The sequence below is a fragment of the Nesoenas mayeri genome, assembly GCF_963082525.1.
Source record: "Nesoenas mayeri genome assembly, chromosome: 4".
Lineage (NCBI taxonomy): Eukaryota > Metazoa > Chordata > Aves > Columbiformes > Columbidae > Nesoenas > Nesoenas mayeri.
The window spans coordinates 4,192,732-4,216,994 of record NC_137540.1 but is presented as its reverse complement, the minus strand read 5'-3'; the positions used below and the strand labels follow the sequence as shown (position 1 = coordinate 4,216,994).

Genomic DNA, 24,263 nt, shown 5'->3' with positions numbered 1-24,263 from the left:
ACACAAATGGCTTTACAAGCTGTACGATATTTAGACTGAAAAATATTCTGAGGTAGGTAATACCTCTGACTCTATAAATCTTGTTGCATGTCAGAAAGGTCTATGGCTTCCCCATGGAAAAATACTGCTATCCTATGAATTTCAACTAAAATGAAGGGTCTAGGAAATAACTAGACTGAGGGACACAGGCACTGAACTTTTCTTAGACCACAACTCTTTATCTCACTAAACGTGGCACGTGATGAGATCAGCAGTGCGGTAACTCATAGCACTGGAGTCTTCCATGTGCTGCTTGGCCATTTCTCATCTCCAGCACTTAGTCTTGCATTTCTTCTTCCCTGGAAAATGTCAAAGAATTCATAGATCAAAAACCAGGAGCTGACACAGAGGTGCTGGATCTAAGAAATTATTGAACTGGGGAACCGGGATGAGAGAGCTTCACTTGGTGGGAAGGAAGAATTTCAGAGCCTGCAACTGTACTCCTTTCAAGAAATGAACTTCTCAAGCTTCCTGCACTTGGTAGCATCAGATTTGGCCAGTCTTTGGTCAGGAGAAGTGTGTTGATATCTACATCTTACAGATAGGAAGTAGATGTAATCATTCGGGTGGGACTTCTTCTCCGATGTCAGTAGTAAATCAAAGCATTGCCTAGTGTTACAAAGCGCTGTGCTACTAGAAACACGGCTTTGTCATTGAAATACTGTCCATTAGTACTCCTGTGACTAGATGAATTATGAACTAACAGAATTTGAATAACTCTCTTGCCATGCTGCAAAGAAAGGTAAATATCGCTCCTGCTTAGTATCACCTCAGGCATTTGTGCCAAGACGTCACACTGGAACTTAAAGTGCTGTCACAGTTGTCTTGCTCAGCTTTCAGACCTAGGTGGCCAAAGCATGTATGAAGGATGGCGTTTTGTAATCGCTGTTTGTTTAGGACAGGGGGCGAGATGTGTTTGTAAAGCAGAGGCTGCTGCAGGTGCCGAGGACTCTGTTCCAGCTGCCATGCTGAGAGATCAATTACCGACACCAAAGCTGTTCTGCTGCCTTTGCTGACTTGTTGCTCATTTCTGAGGCTGCACAGGAGCCACACACACAAAGTCAATTACAACAAAAAGAGCAGACTTCTGTGTTCAACACCCTCTTCAAGTTAACACCAGACATCCTAAATTCTCCTTAAGATGATCAGATTATGGGACAACATGAAATGCTTTTGACACTTGGCAATGATAATATTATTCTTGATTGTGAAAGCAAGTGAGGTAACATGATGCTACAATTGATGTAGCATGCACTTCTTTTCAAGTTGTTGATTGGGAATGAATGGATTAATAGGTAAACCATCTGAGATCGTAACTGAATTTATCCCAATAAATATTAGTCTGCATCTGCAATATTTTCCTGTTGCCTGTGAAGCATTAAAATGCTGCAGGGTGCCAACACGTGGTGTTAGCTGGGTGTTATGACAGTAATATTATAAATGTTTGTACAGGTTGTCACCAGTATTTGAAGCCACTTGTAAAAACAGCACCTTAATGTAATACCTTATTACCATACTCTAGTGTAAGTGTTGATGTGCTTTTACTTGTTGGTACAGAACCTATGTATTACTAATTACTCACCCTTTTCTACCCTTTTCCTATGGATGGTCTTGCAAAGACACTGTTAGCAATACTGTAACAACAGACACAGGGATAACATTCACGTCCTAAACTACAGAGTCAAAGTTAAATTGTGTAGACATGTTGCGTTAATTTCTCATTTACCAATAACTTTGCCTATTTTCATGGATCCATTTCAACAGATGGTTTTTCTTCTCAACATCTACTAGACCTGACTGACAAATGTTTCCCTTCTCTGTCAAAATGACACACAACCAAGGCCTCATAAGCAACATGAAGTGATTTTGAACCAGAACTACCCTTTGTTATTCTAACAATGTCATGCTTTCCAAGTGTGTTATCTTTGCGAAGTTGCAGAGATGGGAAATGTGATTTATTACAAAGAAGTCTTCCATATTTTGAATTAAAAGTATTGCATTTATAGCTGGACCAGGAAACTCTGAAGACTTGAAACACTGAAATGATGATATTCTTCAGCAAATAAACGCTGTTAATTATGCTGTTAATTCCAGACCACGTGGACTCTGAATCCCAGCATATTAATAAAACTAGACTTCCTAACTTTGCATTTGTCAGGTTTAATACAAATTCAGAGTATGTTAAAACACAAACTCTGGAAAACATTGCAAAATGGTTCTTCATGTGTTCCTGTGTGTAGCGCATACAGATTCACGTGGGAGGTGATCTGAGGGCACCCATTCAAAACCATCGCCGCAGTACAATTATGGTCTTGCTCCTTCTCATTACAGCAGCCAGCCTAGAACCACACTGATGTCCTGGCTCTGTGCATGCTACCGAGCACTGTCCTGTTCCTTCACACCAGATGGGCTGTTTATTCCTTGCTATCTCAGCACCGGACGGCCTGTGTCATCCCCCAGCTGTTGGAGGGAAGGATGAAACCCCTGGCCCAACAGCTCTGGGTTTTGTGCACCTGCTGAGGTGCTGAGGGAGGTGTCGCAGCAAGAAAGAATGAAAAAAGCCTTGACTTTGACTTATACGAAGAGACGGGCTCATTGGATACCGTCACTCCTCATGGGCACCTAACACTAGAAGAGAAGCTGCTAAATTAATGTGCACTGTGATTAAGTTACAAAAGACGTACCCATCGTTAACCAGTTGACATGATCAATGCTTGCTGACCACATGCAAAACGAGGGGATATTTTTCAAGTTTTACGTCCTTCTGCACGACAAGAAGGGGACAGAAGATTAAGTCATACATTGTTTAAAGCAGAGTGCTTAGTTTATATTTAACTAATCATTAGTAGATGTTTGTAAGCAAGAAACTAAATAATGATAACTAACATCAGTTTTTTCTTAGATGTATGTCAATTTTTTCAAAAACTGTAATGCATATATAATAATTATGTGAATATATTATGTGAATATAAGCAACGCAAGAGCATGCAGTCTTTGGAGCACTTATGGAGGATGATCCCCAGTGTTGATAAAATAAAGAATGCCGCTTAACAGCACCATTGACTCTGCTGTTATTTCCTCAACACACACCGAACTGCACTGACCGCACGCACAGGTGCGGCCCCTGACACCCGTTCCCCGGCGCGGCTGCCCGAACGGCCGCTCCAACGCGCACCCCCAGGCCCGCCAGCCCCGTTACGTAACCGAGGCGGCCGCCCCCGCCCTCAGCGCCGCAGACAAAGCCCGGCGGGCACAGGCCCGCCATCACCAACCCCTCTATGAACCGCCCCACCGCATCCCCTTCCCCCGGTCGCCCCACCGCGGCCGGGCCGCGAACCCGCCACCTCGGCACGCCGCGGGGGATGCAGCGGAGCGGACGCCCCCGAGAGCGCCGCGGACCAGCGGCCGCGCAGTGGGAATGGCGGGACGCCACGTCAATCACGCCGCCGGGGCGACCATTGGGCGCGCCTTTCCCCGCCCACTCCGCCCATCGCGGGGCGGCGCGCGCGGCGGCGGTTGCAGCTGCGGGGGCGGCGGAGGGAGCGCAGCGCCGGCCGAGCCCCGCGCGTCTGCCCGGGCGGCTCTTTCCCCGCCGGCTCCTTCCCCGCCGGCCGCCCCGCTCCTGTTCGCTTCCCCGCGCCCGCTGCGAGTAGCCGGGGCCTCCTCCATGCGGGAGAAGAGGAGGAGGAGGTGGGAGCTACTCGTCGGCCATCCCCGGCGCCCGGCAAGTCGGAGCCGACCCGCCGCCGCGCCGCTCCTGCCGCATCTCCCCGCGGCGCGCAGCCGGCGCTGAGCTCTCCCCGCCGCGCCGCCCCCAGCCCCCTCTTCGTAGTCCTCCCCCTTGCTTTTTTTCCTCATTTTTCCCCGCTTTGCTTCTCACCCTGGCTGCGAGTGAGCGTCTTGATGAGCGCAGAGGATGTCCGGGAAGCACTACAAGGGGCCTGAAGTCAGTTGTTGCATCAAATATTTCATCTTCGGTTTCAATGTCATTTTCTGGGTAAGTGTTCCGGTGTCTTTCTCTACCACCTTCTCCCTCTCTCATCCCCCCCCGCCGCCGGCTCCCGGGCTGGGTGCTGCATTCCTGCACCTCCCCAGCCTGCCGGCGCCTCTTCCCCTCCGAATCGCTTTTGTTTTAGGTGCGAAGAGGCTTTCTCACCTTTTCCCTTTTTGTTTTCCTCATTCCTTTCCATCCGTTTGCTTTGTGGTGGGAGAGGGAGCAGCTAGCCACCCAGGCCTGGAGGACCCATTGATCTGCCTGTTTTGGTGCTGATATCCCTGCTAGAATAAAAATGATTAAATAAAATAATCGCAGCTGGAGTTGTCTGAACGGTGCTGTGATTGCACAATGCCGAGGTTGTGTTTGTTATGATTAGCTATTACCGTGTAGTAGTAGTAGCAATAATAGGAGGGAGGAAACAGAATTCCCACCCATCCCTAAAGTGGAAACCCACGGGAGGCTTGGTTGGGCATTTGCAGGGATTTCTGTCTCTGCTGCTTGATCTGGCTGCACAGTGTCTTGTTGCACCATTCTAGCACTGGCTATAGAATAGGCAGAACTGTGTAGTGAAATGTAACCTGCGTATAATAGTACTTCTAGCACCTTCTCAGTGTGTTGGGCTTGAAAGAGAAGCAGCTGGTTTGGGATGTATACACCAAATTTGATAACCAGAGAGGGAAGGGGTGAGCGTTCTCATACGCACGTAAATGAGGTTTTGTCAGTGAATAGAACGTTGAAGTTGGGTGAATGCTCTTACGTTGTACAACCTCCCTTGCTTCATGATATATTCCATGAGATAACCCAGGTACGCCAAATGTGTTTTTGAGGGTCTTTGAAGGTGGATACATATCTGGTATAGTGGTGTCTTTGAATTAGAAAGGTGAATTGTGAAAAAAACCAACATCTTTAAGTTGTATGGATGAAGGTGGGGAAGAACACAGGAGAGAAACCTTCTAACCAATACTGAGCATGTGGTTGCCACCTTGGTGAGAATAGAGGAGGGTGGGTACGTGGTTAGCGGGTATTCACAGTTAACTTCATGTCTGTGTTCCTGGAAGCTAAAGATGCCTGAAGAGGATGTTTTGGAAGGATGGGAGTTTTAATTAATTCAACTTTTGTAGTGAAATACCTTAATCTGGAAAGTAAGCTGCTGGAGTGAAGTTGACTTTGGTTTTATGTCAATGTTTACTTGGCCCAAGACCAGCCCAAACTTTCTAGCATTCTGCCCCTGCGGTAGCTGCTTTTATTGTACAGTTTGCTCAGGTTTTAGTGTTGGAGTTTGCCGTGGTTCTTTTCACTTGTCTGCTTTTCCATTTTGATTCCCCTGGGTGTATATTGCTGTGCACACAGATGTTTTTCAGCAGGGAACAGAGTAGCGAGAGGAACACGTGTGTGCCAAGTCCTTGGACTAAAGGAAGGAGACTATGGTGAAATATCCATAAAGGTGTTATCTTGCTCCTTCAGGCACTGTCAGTCTATAGGAAGCTATATACCCTGTGATTTCCTTCGTCTTATTCACTGAAGGTTAGTGTGCAGATGGCGCAAGTGGGGAAGTGGTATCTTTTAGGTGTTTTGTTACTCGTCTATTTCTTATTCCTGGAGTGTAGCTTTTGCATGGCGGCAGATGTTCCTGTGTTGTAAGTGAACGGGTTAAAGGGTATCTCACCAGGCCACGAGGCTTTATACTGCTGGATGCTAATCTGAAGACCTGAGCGTATCCACCCACTCTGCCATTTGCTTGATGTGTGGCCCTTGCTTTTGTATCTCCCCTTTTGCAAAATAGTCTCATTTGTGTCCTTGGCTAAACTTGAAATCCACAGAGACAAAACACTTTATAAGAGTTTAGCAATTTCTTCAGAATGCTGTAATCTCTTTCTCATAAAACCTGCGTTTATTACCACGTCTCTCGTGATCTGGAGTGAAAACATAGGCAGTTACTCCCGTAGAATACATTTTAATGTTGTTTATACTGAATTAATGGCAAACCTTTCAATAGGCTATCAGGAAACTGGGCCAGAAGTGCTGTAAATGAAAATGGCAAGTTAGACTGGCTGTTCACAGAAAGTGATAATAAAATATAGCGACTAATGTAGTAATTTTAAACAGATTGAAGTGACGAAGAGGTCATTGTATTAAGCCCATGTCGCTCTCCAGGGATCTTGTGAACATGGAGATACGTAGAACCCCTTTGTTAAAACTTTGGCTCGAGGGTTATTATATAGTGGGTTTAACACAAACTTCTAAATTATTAATGTAAACAAATGGCAAAATATTCTGCACGATAAAACAATGGACTAAAAATAAAGAGAACTGAGTTGGGAGAACAATGGTTTTGACAAGAAAATTGTGCCTTGAATAGAGGAATATTATAGATCTGCTGAAATTATGTGGGGAGTGGTTGTACATGCTACTTAAACTGAAGATATTACAAAAAAATGGAAGCTTTATATGCCAAATAAATTATCAGACCTTTTTGTAATTTTTTTCTTGTTTTGTGCTGGTCTGTTATTTCTTTCCTTAAAAACACAACTGGATTATTAGAATAATGAATATGGAAAAGTTGCACTCTAATGCTGTGTATTTAGTTGGAACTAAAGGTGTCATTATGCTCTTCAGGAGATAGTTCTGAGTCTTGCACCACCCCAGGTGACGTGTTCTTGTCTCTATGTGTTTCAGACTGTGGCAGAAAACAATATTGTCCATTGAACCTATGCATAATTAACGTACCGGGTGTAATTAATGTAATATATATATTTATATATAACTAATGTTCTAGGTAGTTAAGTATTAAAGTTGGTAAATATGCTGGAAGCATTTGTTCAGAAAAACTTATCTTAGGAGATCACAAAGCCCTGGTGGAAAAGATTTAGATGAGGGCTACAGCCATAATATAAGATAACTTAAAACCTTTTCCAGTAGTTAAAGCAAGCAGGCAAACAATGCCTCCTGCCTGCCTTTTCCCTTCCACTTCCAGGTACAATTATGTCAAAGGTACGATACAAAAAGTACAAGTAGGCCACCCTGCTTCCCAAAAGGCAAGAACTATTGCCCCATCTGCTTTTGTAAGGCAGTTTTAAGCTTCTAGTTCCAAGAACTGTTTTAAATTGCTCTCCGTGCTTTATTACGCTTGATGGAAACTGGATGTATACTATTAACTTTGAATCTACACTTGATTCTACTGGCCCTAGTGTGGTCAGAAAGATGTATGGAAAGCATTGACACCTCAGACGGAAACCTTTGCTTTATCTGATGGTTCACTGTAAATGGTGAGATATGCTGCGATTATGATACATCAGCATATTACAAGTCATAATTTGTGTTTTAATTTGCTTGGCATCTGCTGGTTTTGATGGCAACCATATGGGAGTCCAAATAGACTCCTGAATTACAGGAAGATAGTGGGAGGAAAACTGAATAAGGTTATATGAGCGTGCGATGGGAAGTGTTGGAAAAGTGCACTGACCTTTAAGGGACGACAAATAGACTGTTTATTAAATTTTGTACATTGTTAATAGTTTGTTATCAAAGGGGCAAAAGATCATTTTCTGTTGTCAGCTGGTTTTCAGGGATCCACACGGAAGTTCTGCTTATGTCATTTTCCCTTCCCACAGTGGTTAGAAAAATCAATGTGAAGCTTGTTCCGTGCAACTTCAAAATGCATTCGGTGGCATTTGATCTTTAAAAAATTGCATTGGGAAGATGCCCTTGCAGTGGAAGTGAAAGCCTTCTGTTCACTTCCCTCCCCACCTTTTACGATCAATTGTCTTTTTTCCATTTCTAATTAGCACAGATAACTTAGCATTTAGCAAGTGATCTTGCCAGAAACAGAACAATGACCAGAACATAAATTCCTCTGGGAAAATACACAAGTGTTTTGTCAGCGTGCAAGGCCATGATGTACATATTGATGAAATAGACGCGTTGTTGTGAGCTTGTGATTCCTGAATTCCTCAGTGTCTCTTTCAGCAGATGTAGCCCCAGTCTTTTAAATGCACATAAAAATATAGTAACTGCTGGCTCCAGGGGACTTGCTTCAGATTTCTAGAGGTTATTATTGGAGTAAGAGTCTTCCTTGCCGTGCCTTCCCTTGTAACTTCATGTCAGGCTGTATCCATTGGTTATACAAAAAGAAATAGACGAGGAACATGCAGTTTCCTTTCTCCCCAGTGTTTGTTTTGCCAAAACGAGGTGTTTGTAAATATATTAAGTTGTTTCATGTTTCTAGTTTATAAAAGATTGATGAAGCGTAAGGGCACATGAACTAGAAAAAACTAATTGTGTTTGTGTGACTTCTCGTGTTTGATGTCAACATACTTCAAGTGAATATCATTGGAGCTATTAAATGCAGCTTATGTGCTTTTCTTCTGTGTTAAAAATGCATTTAATAAATGCATTTACCAGTGTCCCACCTTGGCTGAATTGTCATAGTAAGTTTTACGTGGTGGGACATGTATCTCAAAGTGTCAAGATTTCATTTTGAATCTTTAGTTTCCCAATCGGAGAAAAGCCGATGCACATAAATGGCATCCAGAGTAGAGGCAGCTCCAACAGAATACTTGTGCAAGTGAAGTGTCTTATGGGTGTTTGTATGTGCAGAAACAAGTTATCCTTGGTCCTAGACCCATCCCCCTTGTTGCATGTTGGTAATGGTTTCTTAATAAAGGCAACAGATCCATGTTCTGTAACCCTGAATTTGAAGTCAGCATGCTGCCTTAAGTCAGTAAGACAGTCTTTTCCTTTGGTGTATCTTTAGGTGCATATTTAGCTACAGTAAATGATGTAATAGGCACACAGGGAAAGCAAACATGAGCTATACTGGGGAAGAAAGTTGTGGTTTTTTTCCCCAAATGGGAACCCAGAAAACGTCTTTTCGAAAAAGAAATTGCTGAGGTAGTGCAATAGATGTAGGGCAGTTCTCAAGAGGAAAATGTGAGGGAGAAGGTATCCAGTGGACAGAAGTTTGAAAATACGTGTGTAATCTGTCCTTAAAGAACACTTTCTAAAACCTGGTTCCATAGATTGCAATAATCCTGAAGTACTTCTTAGCAAACTTCATTCCTTAAACTCTGTAAGACCCAATAGTTAATGGTTAGTAGAGGATAAGAAACTTGGGCTTAGACTTAGTGAACAACACTTTTTCTCCTGCGCCCCATTCCTACAAATACACTTCTTGTTGAAAATGCATTATAAACTGGTTTTGGCACCAGGGCTGCTACAAGTTTTACATTTGGAGAAGGAAGCTGATGTATTGTTAAATGCTCAGTCTACGTACAGTTAATATTTCATTAACTGAGGGCACTAACCTGTGAAGATTTGCTATAAGCATTTAGAATATAACGCTTTGCTTCCAATTAAAACTGGGGGTGAGAGAGAATATTTTTGACTCAAAGAAATCTCCTGACCTCATTCTGCCAGTTAGGGAATTCCATTCTTAAAATATAATGCTGTAGGATGGAATCAGCCTTCATATTTTGCTTTGCCCAAAATACGCAGCCCGTTTCTCAAATGCGTGGCTAGTAGCCTGTCAACAGGACCGTAATTGTTTTATTGATGTAGACAGGAGCAAGGAGCTGAACAGCTGATGGAGTAACCCAGCTCAGTTAGTGATGACCCAGAAGTCACTGTCAGCATCAACCATAAAAGTACCTTCTGGAGTGGTAATTCTTTAATCTTTTCTAAATATCTGACTTTTAGCAAGCATTTCAGAGTGACTTCGTACTGGTTTTCGTCTTTTTCCCATTTAAAAATTAGCAAATAATGTTGCAATGCAATAAAGAATTAACAACAAAACCTCCTCCACTTTTACCAGTGTACTGAATTGCATTCCACTACCGTTTTACAATCCAAAATCCAGGAAAACACAGATTATTTTTCACTGGTTTGAGGCCCAATTTGTTCCTTTTCTATTGTACTATTGTGCGAGTTTGGAGAGCATCCCATTTATTGTGATTGTGCTGCTGCTCCTGCCAAAAATGATCCTCCCTCCTGAATCCCGGTGGATATAGATTTGCGGTGCCTTCAGCAGGACTTTATTACAGGTATAAGGGTTGGTTGGGGTGGATCACTCTGTCAGTGTGATCTCATATAACCTCCAGATGGCCCGTCTTGTAGGGATGCTAAAAACACTCAGATCCCACTCCTTTAGCTGTAGAAAATACATGAGGCAAATGGCAGTAGCGGTGTTTATTTATTTAAATACACATCACTCTCCACCTTAAATTCTTCAGCTAATGTTTCAACTTCCCAGTCACTTTCCTCAGGACAGCGTTTAGAATAACTATTGCAGTGCACACAGAGGATCTTCTAAATGAACTGTCAATTTCCCACAGAACTGGGAAAAATCAATACGCGTCTTCCAGGCTTTGAAAATCCCTCTGCTCCTCCTGAAGGCTCCATTACATCAAGTAATATTGAAAATCATTTCAAGCAAAGTTCATGATGTGCGGTGATGCAAGTGGGTTTTTTTTTCCTTCAACAAGGCAAATACATATTATGAAAACAGTACCTATACCTATTCTGTACCTCTTACCATCTGGTTTTCTCATCAGCAAAATTTCTAATGGAAGAATCACAGAATTGTAGGAACTTCTGCCTAAATATGTTCTTTTTCTCCTCAATAGGCAAGTAAAATTACTTCTATAAGTGTTTGGTGGTGCTTTATAGTAATGTATTCAAAGAAAGAATTAAAAGAAGACTAGATGCCTTTAGATATATGAAGTGTTTTCCTGCATATAGTGTTAATGAATTAAAACCTGATTATGTCTACTCTGGTAGCTCCAGTAAGTTGCGTTTATAGGGTAAGGAGTATGATATAAATGAGACTGCAGGGATGCTTGCAATAATTCAGCCTACTGGGTGTTTCCTAGCATTAGTAGCTTACATTTAATGAGAGTCCAGCTTAATTTACTTCGATTTAGGGGTAAATCTTCCATGATGTGGAACGTTATTGTATGCCAGGACTTTGTTTCTCTGGTACCCCAAGCAAAGGTGCTGCAACACCATGTGTGGGGTTCACCCCTAGCAGATCCACTTGATACCTCATTTTGTCAGAGCCTGTGTCACAGGTTCTCCCTGTTGGACACCTTTGCTTTATGTACACGCAGAGGGCGTATATTTACCTTACACTGCACCTCTTCTGTTTTCCCACCATCCGCGATTATAAAGAGCTTGAAGGGGGTTCCCTCTATGTGCTGTAAATGGTTTATATATAAAAGCAGGCACGCTGAGAACAAAAGTTAACAGGTAATATATGGCGAAGGTTTTGTTGGTTCACGCCATGCTCCAGTTAACCATGTCACCTTGTGGAAGAGCTCTCTGAAGTTTGTCTTTGCAGTGCCGTGTGGTTTCAGGCTGGAGAGCAGAGTTTGGAAAAGGTGATAGTTCAAAACATTAGGTCCTACCAGCTAATAAGAAAGAGGGTCAACAAGTATCTCGGCTGGGAGTACATTGCCATGTTCTTCTATGCACAAATCAGGGATTTCCAATTTTTTCATGTTAGTTTTTGCCACTGGAATATAAAAACAAAAGGGTTCTGTTTTCCATGTGGGTAAAATACAGCATTTTGTAGAAGTCGTCTTCCTGACTGTCTGTTTATGTTGGTATATGTCTGAAGGATTAAGTGTGAATTAAAGTAATTAAAAAAAAAGAAGAGGAAAAGAATTTGAAATTAGAAGCCCTGTTTTCCAAGAAGTGTTGTAATTAATTTCTAGATGAAAATTCAGCCATATGATTTATGTGAAGGCTATATAAATATGTATACACAAATATAAAATATGTATGATTGCAGTTAATGAATAACTAAGATCTAGTTTGTAATCAGTATTGCTTGATATCACAAAGATCCTCTTGTTTCTTTCTCTTGGAATCCAGAGTGATATGATGTCTTGCTGCTTTTCTAATAGTCTAAATCAATTTATTTTCCTCTCCGAATGACTGGGAGGACCCGTTTCTGTAGCGGGGCCACTTCTTGCCTTGGTTACGGCAGCGGTTTCATGCCTGGTTTTGACGCTGCCGTCCAAATTCTGGGGTCGAAATGGGAGCGGGAGGCTGCAGAACCAAATGTGTTGGTACAGCTTCAGTGGACTGAGAGAAGGCAGACGATGTCAGCTGGTCTTTTCTCATAATTGTAAAATGACTGTACAAATATGGCCTGTTTCAACTCTAGGTAAAGTAGGTTTGGACTGTGGAGCACACAGGCACCAGACATGACTATTATGTAGACATACTCTGCTTGGGGTGCTCCTCCAGTACGCTTTGGTCTTCTCTATTTTAGTAAGATTCATGGTTGTTATCTATTTTCTCCTGATTGCTCAGTGATGTTGGAGAAAGAAAGAGTAGTGGTAGTCTATGAGGTTTATTTTAATGTGAACTTAACTTGGATTTAAGTGGACGGCTCCATCATCTACCTCTCTGGTTTCTTTTCCTTTCCGTAAGCGTTATTCTGAACACCATTCCACTCCCTGTAATAAGCTACTTCGGTGGAGTGGCCTGCTGGGAGGGGTGTCAAATTATCTCCCTAATGACAGTTCATAATGATTATCCATTCCTAAGTAGTATGTTTTTATGGCTTTGTTGCAAAAAGAAGGTTAGTATGTGTTTTATGTTGGAAATTCATCGATGTTTTTTGTATATACGCATACATAATTATATATATGTATATAGAATAATGCTATATTTAAAATCAAAAGTTATTTCCTGACTTGCTGGAGCTCAAATTCATTGACTTAAAAGCAGGATTTGAAGGGGTTGGAAGACCATCTAACTCCTGTAACATGTAACAAAAGGCCTTTTTGCACCGATATTCCTCTAGCTGTGTTCTGTTTTGCTGCTGGGAGCTCTGCTGTGCTCACCGGTAGCGTTCCCACTTTGCTACACAGGGCTGAGGGTGGTTTAAAAACGGTGCTTTCTTTCACGTGTAAGCAGTCTCCTTCTTGCAACATGTCCTTTTACTTTGAAGATGGCGAAACTGCTGCCTGGGTAGTCAAAAGGTTTGCGGTGGCATCTGAATTGGTGCTTTATTCTGCAGGATCTCTCCCATGCAAGTAACTGGTGTGTTTGACTCAGGAACACAAAGCAGTTATATTTTTACATGTTTTACATCCTTTCTGGCCTCTGCTGTTGTTCATTTTTTGCTAAACCACTCTCATACCTGTGGGAAAGGAAGTAGATCCTGAGCAGATGCAGTTAATAGCTTTGTGTATTAAAGAAAACCAATACCTGTCTTGATGCGACTGATACTGAAGGGTTCTTGCCACAGCAGCAGGTGAATGAGTTGTGGCTCCCATCTGGCTGGTTTTTGTCTTCCATTGGAACTACTCTCCTGTGTCCCATAGATTCATGACCCTATGAGCTGCAGCCTTCAGCTTTCCCCATCCCAGAACTCTGTGTGTGCTTAGGATGTCCAGTGATCTTCTATCATCCAGTACCTCACGTATTATTTTAAATATCGTATCTAATAAGTGACAGGTCCATAATGACCAGTACAGTATTGCCGTGAACCGTATATTGACCTAAAGAAAATGGGAAGAGCAACAGTAACTCCAAAGTGTCAGAAAATATTTAACATTCAAACTTGTTTTCACATGGCCCAAAAACCATGCCATATTCAAATACAAAGCCTCTTCTTATCAACAACTGTGACTACTTTAGAATGAACCAGTTCCCTGCATGCTGAAGCAACATTGCTGGTCAAGAAACCAGTTTCTGGCATAGCTGTTTGTAGTTAGTTTTGCCTTCTCAGAGAGACTGCAAATAATAAGATGTAGACATGAACACCTTGTGAATACATTTAGCTTTCCATTTGGCTGTAGCTTTGTTCAGTGTGGCTGTGGATGAGGGTCGCAGTGGACGACCATTGGAGCCTGGAGAACTTTCTAGCAGAGAAATCTGCTGGCTCTGTTCCTGCAGTCCAGAGGAAAGTGGGAAGCAGAAGCAAAGAAAACAGCACTGGCTTTTTGATACCATTTTATAAGACGTTTGTTCCTACTTGACAAACATTTTTTTTCCATAAACATGTGCCTTTTTTCAGTGCAAGCATCTCCTTTTGAAACAGCAAGCCTCAGCGCTGCTGCGAGACCTCCCAAATACCACCTGCAGAGATAATCCTTCTTTAGTTGATGTGTCAAACTGTAAGGCTGGTGAATATCAAAACTATACACACAACTCAAGCTCTGTAAAGAATTTCACGGTTTAGCTCTATAAACAATTGCTGCAGGACTGAGCCTTATAGGATCAGTTGATTATGGTGGAGTCTGGCGCGGTCAGCAAAGATTTGAGGGATGTGCTGAGTTCTCCTGTTTGAATCCCATGGAAGTCTTGTCCTTGAAGCACAGGCTCTCAGTAGCGTTGCTTGAGGCTGGAGTATAGGCACAAAATCAAGAGGCTGGTGGTTCTTGCTGCTGTACTAATTACAAGCATACTGTAAAGTCCTAAGTAGTAAGTCAAAATTGTTCACGTGAGCAGGATTGGACTCCTAGCTTGAGGAGTTAGAAGGATGGACTTTGCATCATGAGGTGGGATTGGACTTCTGTATAAATGGTGGAGTCAAGAGAACCCTGTAACTTTTCACAGAAAGAGTAGGAGTGGAACACATCACTTTCTCATAAAACAGAAGGTATTCAACTTTAAGAATGTAATCTTCCAAAAGTGGGAAGGTAGTCGTATTTTGTCTGAATAAAACCTGCCTTGTTTTCTGTTCCATCTCCATGTTACCTTCTGGGTAGATATTTTTCTGCAGTTATTGTTATCAGAGTGCCACTTTGGGAGCTTTCTTGCCATTATTTCACTCTGTTTTGTTAATAGAACTTCACTCGTTTAAAAATGCTCTAGCATCACCACAATAAGGCAAACCAAACCGAACATGTACATAAAGACGGTTCAGAATTCACAGGAAACAAACTGTGGATCAATTATTAAGTACCTTCCCTCTCCCTTATGCAGTTCCTGATATAGTATTAATTTTGAATGAGCCCCCTGCATAGCCTGCCTTCATCTGCTTAGGGTGTAGAGCACAAAGCTTTCAGCATGTAAGTTCTTGGGCCCTTATTACAGACCTGGGCATAAGAGCAGCTCCTGTTGGCTTCAATGAGGATCACTTGGTGGTGGCAGTAATTGGTTTTCAAGCAATGTCATGTTTTTTCTTTAAAGGGGGATGTGGGGAAGCCCAAAGAGATCCTGCAAACAAAACCCTGCAAAGACTTTGAAAAGAGCTAGAGCAATTACTTCATTGCCTAAGTAGCTAAGAGCTGACAATAGGGGTGAAACACTGGTCTATCCAAAAAACTCTGGCAGGGAACAGTGGAGCCTATCAGGCAGTGTTTCTGCTAGTTTGTGTCTCAGAGTAAGCATCCTGCCTGCCCATTTTGATGCTTTAAATGAAAACTTCCCCTCAATAATAGGGGCTATATGTGACTCTAATACTTGCAGCATTGAGAGAATTTAGCTGTTGAAGCACACCGAGTCAGTTCATCCACAGCAGGCAGTTGTCACTGTGCTCTCTCTAGTTGTGGAGTAATGGTGTGTTTGTATGAAATAGCTTTATATGTGCTGAAATATCACTTAACAGTGTTTTCTGCAGGCTATGTGCCTTGCCACTGGTCTGGACAGCAAGCTGGTTACCACTTGTTTTTAAAGACTAGTGATGCACAGTATGGTATTGAGTTCTGAGTCCTTGCTTTTGCCAGGCACATACGTAATAGCAGCAACTTAATGATTCGTCTTTGTCTGTTGGAGCTACTAATGCTCATCTGTTAAGTACCAGTACTTTTGTGGTCTGCCATTAGCCACATAAGAAATCACCACGTTTTATTAATGGCTGCTGAACTCGTAACAACATCTTAGGCTGAAAATAATGGCTTTGCAGGACATACGTTCCACTACTGCTAATGGTGTCTTATTGAGTCAGCCAGTGTGGCAGATGAAAGAATTTCTGTAAACAGAGCATAGAAGAAGCTATGTATATAAATCAAGCCTGGAAATCAGTTTATAGCTGAATGGAAACTGAACATCTTGGACTAATTTTGTTTATGCTTTAGTGATTGATAGAGAAAAGGTAGAAAAGTCTGTCTAAAGGCAGAACTTGATGAATATTGCATTTATTTTCTGCTGTTAAATTGTTTCAGCGGTTTGTGGTAGCGCAATATCAGTAGATAGTTATAGTCTGTGCTAATACCAAATGTTTCAATACTATTAAAAGTAAACAGCAAAAATCACTTTTTTTTGTTTAAGGAGGGCTCTAAAGAAATGTAAAACTGATTCTTATTGATGGCTGTAAAAAAAGGGCAAGATTAGCACTCCCTGCTTTTAGGCTCATCGTACCACCAAGGGAGATGAAGAAGTTCTTTGAGCTATTGCAATGAATCTTTAATCCGCTAGATTGTCATGTACATTCAAATGCAACATTAACCTACAGAGCCCAAAATTGCTGCAGGTTTTGCAGATGTGCTGAGCCTTGCCTTTGGACTAGATTCGGTGCAAGGCTGTTCCCTAAGGGAAAGAATCCTGCTCTTTATTTCTCTAGTATGTGAAGAAATAATATAGCAATGCACCTCCAACTCTATTAAACAAGTTGAAGATAAGTTTTCGTGATAATTGAAAAAATGTTTCTTTGAAGATTGTGTAGTCGTGGTTTCTGTTGACTTTGTGCGTGTTGACAACTTTTAGATACCTAGAACACTTTCTTAAATCAGAAGGCATCTTTCTGGATATTCTTTAATTTCCAGCTGGGGTCTCATCCAATTCAAAGGTAGTTGAGGGATTTGATGGTCTTGTCTAAGAGAGCATTTCAAGATGGTATCTTTGCCAGTAAGAACAGCTTAACTCAGTTTGTGTGCCGGTGTGCAGCATAAGATACGGCTTCATAAACCAACTGAGGGGCTGGTGAAGAGCGTCATAAGAAGAAAGCGATGTGACCTGGGGAACTCAATAGACCATTTTGCTACTGAAACACCCAACTGGTTTAACTGCCTTGACCTGAGCTGTGTGTTTGTGAGTGCTGTCCACGTCAAACACCAACCCTGCAACTAGTATTTGCCATAATTAGTAGTTTATATGGACAGACCCAATCTGGAAAAAAAAACGCTTTAGACTGGACAATGTATTATTTAAGTATTTAATATTAATTAGCTCTTAAATCTCTGGATGTGTTGTTGTTGCGCTGTTGTTTTCAAGGTTTAATACCTTTGATAAGCTGAAGCTGAATTAGGAAAGCCTAAATAGTGAAAGGTATGTTGAAATCTGCAGAGCTACAGTTACTACAGAAGTCATAGAAACTAAACCATTAATATAGATAAAGATGTCTGGTGTGACCCAGGGTGAGTTTGCCTGGAATGGTATTTCTGCTGTATTTTACTGAATGTGGTAAAGGTGTGCTCTTTGCCTTCTCCCTTGAGCTTTGGGGTGAATGTGTAAGTGTTTAATGAATACTCTTCTTTCTGACTTAACTTGAGATAATGGCAGCAGTTTGGACTTCATAGTCTTTATAAACTCTTAGGAAGTTTCAAAATGAGTTCTCAGTGTTCAGAATGGGAACAGGGTAAGGTTATGAAACTGTTGTTTGTGAAGTGTTTGTAAAGAACTATAATCATAGGTAAAGAAACTGGGAGCAAAAGGAGTAATACTCAGTTTCAGAGTGAGTATTAGGAGTAATTCTGTGTGTTTTATTAAAGGTGACTCTGAAATTTTGAAGAAATTACGTTAATAAGTATATACAGAAGGATTAAGACATTTAAATTTAGATATAGTTACACTCATAAAGCAGTGTTTTGCCTTTAATAAGGAACATTTTACATTTAAAATCAAAGGGTGCGTTCTTGGATTTGGATACAATGCAAGAATGAAAACTTGCACAGGGCCGGACAGAAAGTTGTTTTGAAGCCTGTTAGGGAATATGCTCTGAATGGTCAGCCTTCAGAGACAGAATTGGGACCTTTGTACATATTATCCCTAGATTGATTTTTTTTTTTTCTTTGTGAATTTGTCTGGTTGGTCCTTGAATCTCTAACTTTTTGAAGTACGTGTCATCGGATTGTTAGTTATACCTTTTCCCTGTTAGTTTTGGCTTACTTTTGGGGAGAGGTGGAGTTCCAACAGACATGTCATCAGCATTTTTCTCTGCTCCCTGCCATACCCTGTCCCTGACTTTTCCACACAGTACTATTTAGAAACAGATTTTGGATACCTTCCTTTTCAGTAACTGAGATGGTTGAGTTACGAGTGTTGGAGGCGTGTAAAGTCGAGTAAGTGAACCAGTCCAAAGCAAGAACAGCTGGATGTCACAGGCACAAAAACTTGCTGCTGAGAAGCTGTAAGTTTCCAGATGGTGACCTAGTTGGATCTTTACACAGCTCCTCCAGTTATAATGAATTAAACATTTTCAGCCCAGTCCATGTTTGACAGCAAGATATGTAGCTGACAGTTTAAGTAGGATTGTGATTACCCACAGTTCTGTCCTTGTTCATCCTCTCTTCCCCTTGCCTCCCAAAAGGAAGCAACAAGCAAGCCTACACCCCCCAAAATTCTTACTTAATTCTGCTGTTGAATACGGTGGATCCTTATTCAGTAATAAAATAGGGATGAGAATTCTGTGATGGGCAGGTGAATCTAAAAAGTGTTCTAAGGCAGGTGCCAGACTATTCCTTCCTTTGATTACTGTTTTGGAATACTCTAGTAGTTAACTTGAACATAAAAGCTCAAATTGAGCATTATCCATCATTTTGGAAGAAAAGGTGGAAATTTCCTTGCTTGTCTAGGTCCTGAGAAGGGTCCATAGGCAAATCCGTGGCTTTTAAGGAGTGCAGTCTAGGCTGTTTCTGAAGGAGACACCAATGTTGTGCTATGAGTACAATCTTGAGGGGTTGCATAAGGTAAATCAGCGTTCAAATAGTACAGGGGAGCGAGTCATTAGTGCTGTATGAGCATGACATCCCGAAGTCCATAAGGCTGTATTGTAGTCCAAGCAATTTCTTTAATCAATACAAATGTATAGAAGTGCGTTATACTACAGCATTTGACATCTGATAGATAAAATGTGAAACTCTTCTTGTTTACTTGCATAATAGTCATGGAAAGAAAGGAAGGAAGAACGTAAGTGGCGTGGATTAGTACCATTTACTGACTGACAAAGATGAGATTGGCAAGATAGCAACATAGCTCGGTGGTATGATTCTGGCCAAAAAATAGCAGATCCTTTAAAGGCAGCCGACTGTGCAGAGGCAGAAGGTACATTTCAGATTAAAGCTAGTTTGCTTGGCTTGGGAAGAAAAAACAATCAAATTTACAGAGTTCTAAGACCTTTTGTTTTCCTAAAGAAATAAACAAGTGCTTCTGAATGCCTTTGAAAGTCCTTGTTCCCAAGGCCCATGTCCATGATCTGATCCCATTGGGAACTGGACTGCCAGGTAAACAACTTTTTAGCCTAAATTCCTGTTGCTATAGGAAAACTTTTTTAAAAAGAAAGAAAAAGGCCTGAGAAAACAGTTTGCTAGCTGTTCATCCTGAAATCTCTTTTATTTGCTGTGTGGGGATCTGTTTTAGAAGCACTTCAATGAAAACGTGAACAATGGAACAAAACAATTTATGGCTTAGCATTTAAAGGTGTCTTGTTTGGTTCATAGTTTTGGTGTTCTTAAGTTTTTGAGTGTGTGCTTTTTTGGGGGTGTGTGTGTTATTTTTGTTTTGTTATATATATGTGAAATAATTTGATGAATTACTGTTCTCTTGGCAGCAGCCAAGAGTCGTTCCTCCTCTGCCCCACCTTGTTGCTTGTATCTCTGTGTTCTGCATCATGATCTTTGATATGGAGCTTTTGCGTGAGAAACAAACCCATCTTGCAATCTGGATTTAATACTTTAGACTAGATATAATCCCAAAGGTGTAATTGCGAGAAAATGTGGTTCCTACTAGCATTAATAAAATCCAGTGTAAGCAGTGGAGGTTAGGACGTTTATTAACATATTTAGATGTGTTTGTGTGTATAGTTTTCCCCCAGTTCTGTTTTTCTCCGTCTGCTCTGTATCACTATTTCCGAGGCGAGTTGAACGGGACAGCTTTTGCTCTTGCTAGCCAGAATCTGGGTTTGCAGCGAGGGGTCCCTGCTGGGGAAACCTTTTCCTATGTTCCCTATGTTGGTGTGGTAGCACCATCAGAACTGCCGTCGCGTCCTCCGCTCTCCCGCAGCAGCTGCTGCTGCTCAGCCTGGCCCAGAGAGCATCAATTAAAATACAAAGGTCTCCTGTGGCCGCTCTTGGCTGACACCGCCATGGCAGATCAGACCTTCCTACATCGTTTTCACTTGACTTTCTTCTTTTCCTCAAGAATTTCCTCCACATTTGTATCAGTCACTGTCTTTTACCGCTGGGATGAATAGGGGCAGCAATTCAGTCACTCCAAATGTTTTATGTACTTGAGTGGCTGGAGCAGTTTGTGGGGAAAAGAATTAGCAATGTGAGTTTCTTCAGAAGCCCAAGTTTTTTTTTGCTTTTTATACTGCCTGGAGAGGATGGACTATTTTTGTGCTTTTTATGGCTGTTGAAGATCCAGGGTAACTCCTGCTCGTTTCCCTGTGAAGGCAGGAGGGTGTTAGAAACAGCAGAACCATTGTGTGTGGACCGAGGGGAGTGTTTTCTCCCATGGGTTCTTATTTTCTTGAAGACTGGTGTCTTATAATGTTCATATGGGGGTCTTTAACTCATAGGGGGCACAGAGGGAGCTATTTGGTGGCGGGATGGAACGTCACAAAATTTGCTATGATTTCCTGAACTGTGGGTGTGGTTTTTGGGAGTTTTTGTTTTTACCCTGTGTTTGTCATAGCAGAGGTGACAATGATTAATAATAATAATACTGTAATTCAAGTAACTATGCCCACCTTTTCTATGCTTTTCCCAGCTCTGGACCCCACAGGCTGGTTGGCTTATACTGGGCACCAACATTTGGCTCATGCCATTGGTGTAGAATATTCTTCTGTAAGGGTGACTACTCACATTTTTGCTATCCCTATTATATTTATCTTATTTATTTAAGCCAGAGCCTGGGGGATTGGACTAGATGATCTTTTGAGGTCCCTTCCAATCCCAAACATACTGTGATACTGTGATATAAAACCCAAACAACCCCAAAATCAAACAAAAACCCAAACCAAACCAACCAAACAAAGCAACTGACAAATGTTATGTTTGAGTTTTTGTTGGTTTGTTTTTAATTCTCCTTCAAATTTCTTCATTCCCCACCCCCCATGGAATGGAAAAACCATGGTTAAACTTGCATCCCCTTGCGTTGTTGCTTCTGTCATGATGGATTTCTCTTCAGGGCATTGGAGAATTGGAAGACAGGCCTCAGAAAAAGCATTTCAGTGAAGGGTTCATCATGCAAGACATGAGAAACTGTTCCTCTGTATCTCCTTGTATTTACTTGTCAGCTAGTCCTCAATGCAGGGTTAGTCTGGTCCTCTACTCATCTGGTTCTCTAGACTATGGATATGGAGGTTCTCCATGATTTGACTCAGTGGTTTCTCTTCAATCTGGATATGTTTTGGCTTCAAATCAAGCCTCCACAGCAATGCAACCATCTTTCTGATTTAATCAGATTGCCTCTTGGCAATCCATGATATGGGTGTAAATGTATTGATACATCTGTATGTGAATTTCACATCCTTTCTCCTTGTTTAGGCCTTAGCTGGACATGGATAAACTTCAAGCACTTGGGGAGCCTTACTTGAAGCGAGTGGCACTGCCTTTATATACTGCTGAAAAGGGGTCCTAATTTGCAAAGGCATAATTTAGAGGAAAAAGAATTGGATAAAACTTTGAAAAGCAATGTAAGCTGTGACTGTCATCAAAAGTGGCTTCAGACTGATGGAGGCTGATAAGAATTTCTCATTGCTAATACAATAAAGTGAAGTCCATGTTGAATGTTGATCAGAGGTTTCTACATCATGTAGGTGTTCGCCTAAAACTTGCCCTGGTTTTAATTTCTTCCTTGAAAGTATGATAGTAATTATGGAAATTATATAAGCGTATAGTAATGTTTGGAAATAATCATGGGACCAACCACAGAACTGCTGTTCTGTCTACCAATTGGACTTAACAAGAACAAAATTCCATTACTACCTTCGTAATCAGATTTATTTTAATATCATTGAATAAAATGCCTTTGGAATCAACTGCTGAGTGCTTTAACCGCTTCCTTGCTGCTTAATCAAACAGCGGCCTCGCCAGGCTGCCTGCTAAGGGGGTAGCTGCCTTTCTTCCCTGTATATTCGGTATCTGCAACATTTTCAGTGATGCCTAATGCAGATTATGCAGTTATGAGATGCAAGAGGAGCTGGGTTAATGTCCCCATATCTTTAGTCACATTTTCCATGTGTGATGTATATCACGGCAGACAGACAGCATCGAAGGGTCCCCTTCTTCAAACTTGACACCCAGGTGAACTCTTCTCTAAGACCAGTGGGAAAAATGTTCCTCCCACCCCTCACCTTGAATTGTTTTACTCATTAAAAAATAACAGCCCATCCTGATAAAAAGGTTCTTCCGCAGTACTTTCTTCAGCCTGTGGCTTTTAACGGCTGAATTACTCTCACAGCAGGTTTCACTTATTCAGTAACAATTGGTCAATATAGAATTATGGTGCTATTGGGTGAGTTGAGGAGGGTGATAATGGGACTGGTGCCTCCTTGCCCATGGGGAGAGTGGGAGGCTGCGCTAGAGGCATCTGAATGGTGTTCAGGATCAAGCTGTTACTGTGGCTTTTTGTCTAATTCCCCAAATCTGGAAGCAATGAAAACTGCCAGTGGTAATTCAAATAACTCTCCTGAATGAATATATAGATTTTTATCACATTTTGTCATGCTTAATAATATTCTGCATTGTGAAAACCTGAAACCAAAACATGCCTAAACTTAGAACCTTTTTATCCACAGTTGTGTTACATTAAAATGATTTAAATAATTGAATTTATAGCTTGGGAGAGAGTGAATTAGCAGGACAGAGACTTGTTCATGCTGCTCCTTTTGTCGTGCTGATGAGGCAAGCAAAAGCTACCCTGGTGATGGGGCAAGAGGGCAACTTAGTACAAGTAAACTGTTGCGTGAACGCAAATGCACGCATGGTAAAAAATGTATGCATTTTTTTTCTTCAGTAAATCTCATGCTATTAGCAGGTGCCAGATGAATAGTCTCGTAAGCTGGCATCCTCTGTTTTTGTGTCACATACAGCAGGATGAGCAGGAAAGCAAGTGTCCATGCAGCATCCTTGCTGCGGAGCTTCTGCACCATTAGCAGCTCCTTCCCGGTGAGGCCACCCCAAATGGTACAAACCATAGCAGGTCTGTGATGTGAACTTGCCAACTAGTGCTGGGATTGAGTAAGCTGATCTTTGTTAGCTGCCCTTCTGGACAGTTACTGTCTTTTAAACAGTCAACCCTCTCTGTGGAGAGGATAAGAATGTTTTTGTGAGCTGCTGTTGCTTGACTTGATGGTGGATTCAGAAGATCGGCTTTTGCGTAAAGCTCCTCCCTGTCCTTCTGTGGCTCATTAAATAAATAACATTTCCCTAAACTTTTGGCATACCTTTGTGTTGTCCTTTAAAGGTGAGGAAGAGGACTGAGCAGCATATCTGCATCCTCTTCCTATGTCATACTGTAACTAGAACAACAAATGTCAAGAGTTCATGAGGGCACCTTTGATGTTGGTGCTGGTCTCTTCTGCAAGCTGGAAAATCAGCAAACGGAAACAGTACCTTGAAGTACTCGGTCAATTGTAATTGCCTACTGTCATGCTGCGATTTGGAAAGACTATAGAGGCAATATAAATAGCATTGGCGGTGGGTTTTTTTCTTTCAGGCAATATTTGTTCCGCTCACAGTTATGACCAGTGCGCTTTTATTACAGCTCCCTATCTAATATGAGTTGCGGAGACTCTTTTAGCAGTAGCTCGGTGTCAGAGAGGGAGTGTATAGCTACAGTGTAGAATACATTATTCTGTGAACTGATACTGGTATGATTCAGCTGACAGTTTTTAAGCTCGCTGGTGTGGCCCTTTCGCAATGTAAGTCCCTTTGTTCGTTTAATAGTGTTCTAGGTGGTTGCCATGCTTTCAAACAGGCTGATCATGAGACTTTGAGGTGTGGGTAGACTGCACTAGCCCGTGTTTCCTGTGGGTACTAGAGCAGGTGCTATAAAATAGAAACAATTCTACCTCTCTTTCTGACCCCCAGCATATTCTTGAAATGTCATT

General features: G+C 41.7%; 1 protein-coding gene across 2 annotated transcripts in view; it reads left to right on the top strand.

Annotated features, from left to right (window-relative positions):
- Nucleotides 1–3,543: 3,543 nt before the first annotated feature.
- TSPAN5 (tetraspanin 5) overlaps nt 3,544–24,263 on the top strand; it is a 75,173-nt gene continuing 54,453 nt past the window's right edge. For both annotated transcript variants that reach the window (XR_013922047.1, XM_080343176.1), the window contains exon 1: nt 3,544–4,036. Coding sequence is in view for 1 of the 2 variants with exons in the window: in XM_080343176.1 (XP_080199302.1) it covers nt 3,956–4,036 (81 nt within the window). In the remaining variant the exon portion in view is untranslated. The remainder of the gene's footprint in view (nt 4,037–24,263) is intronic.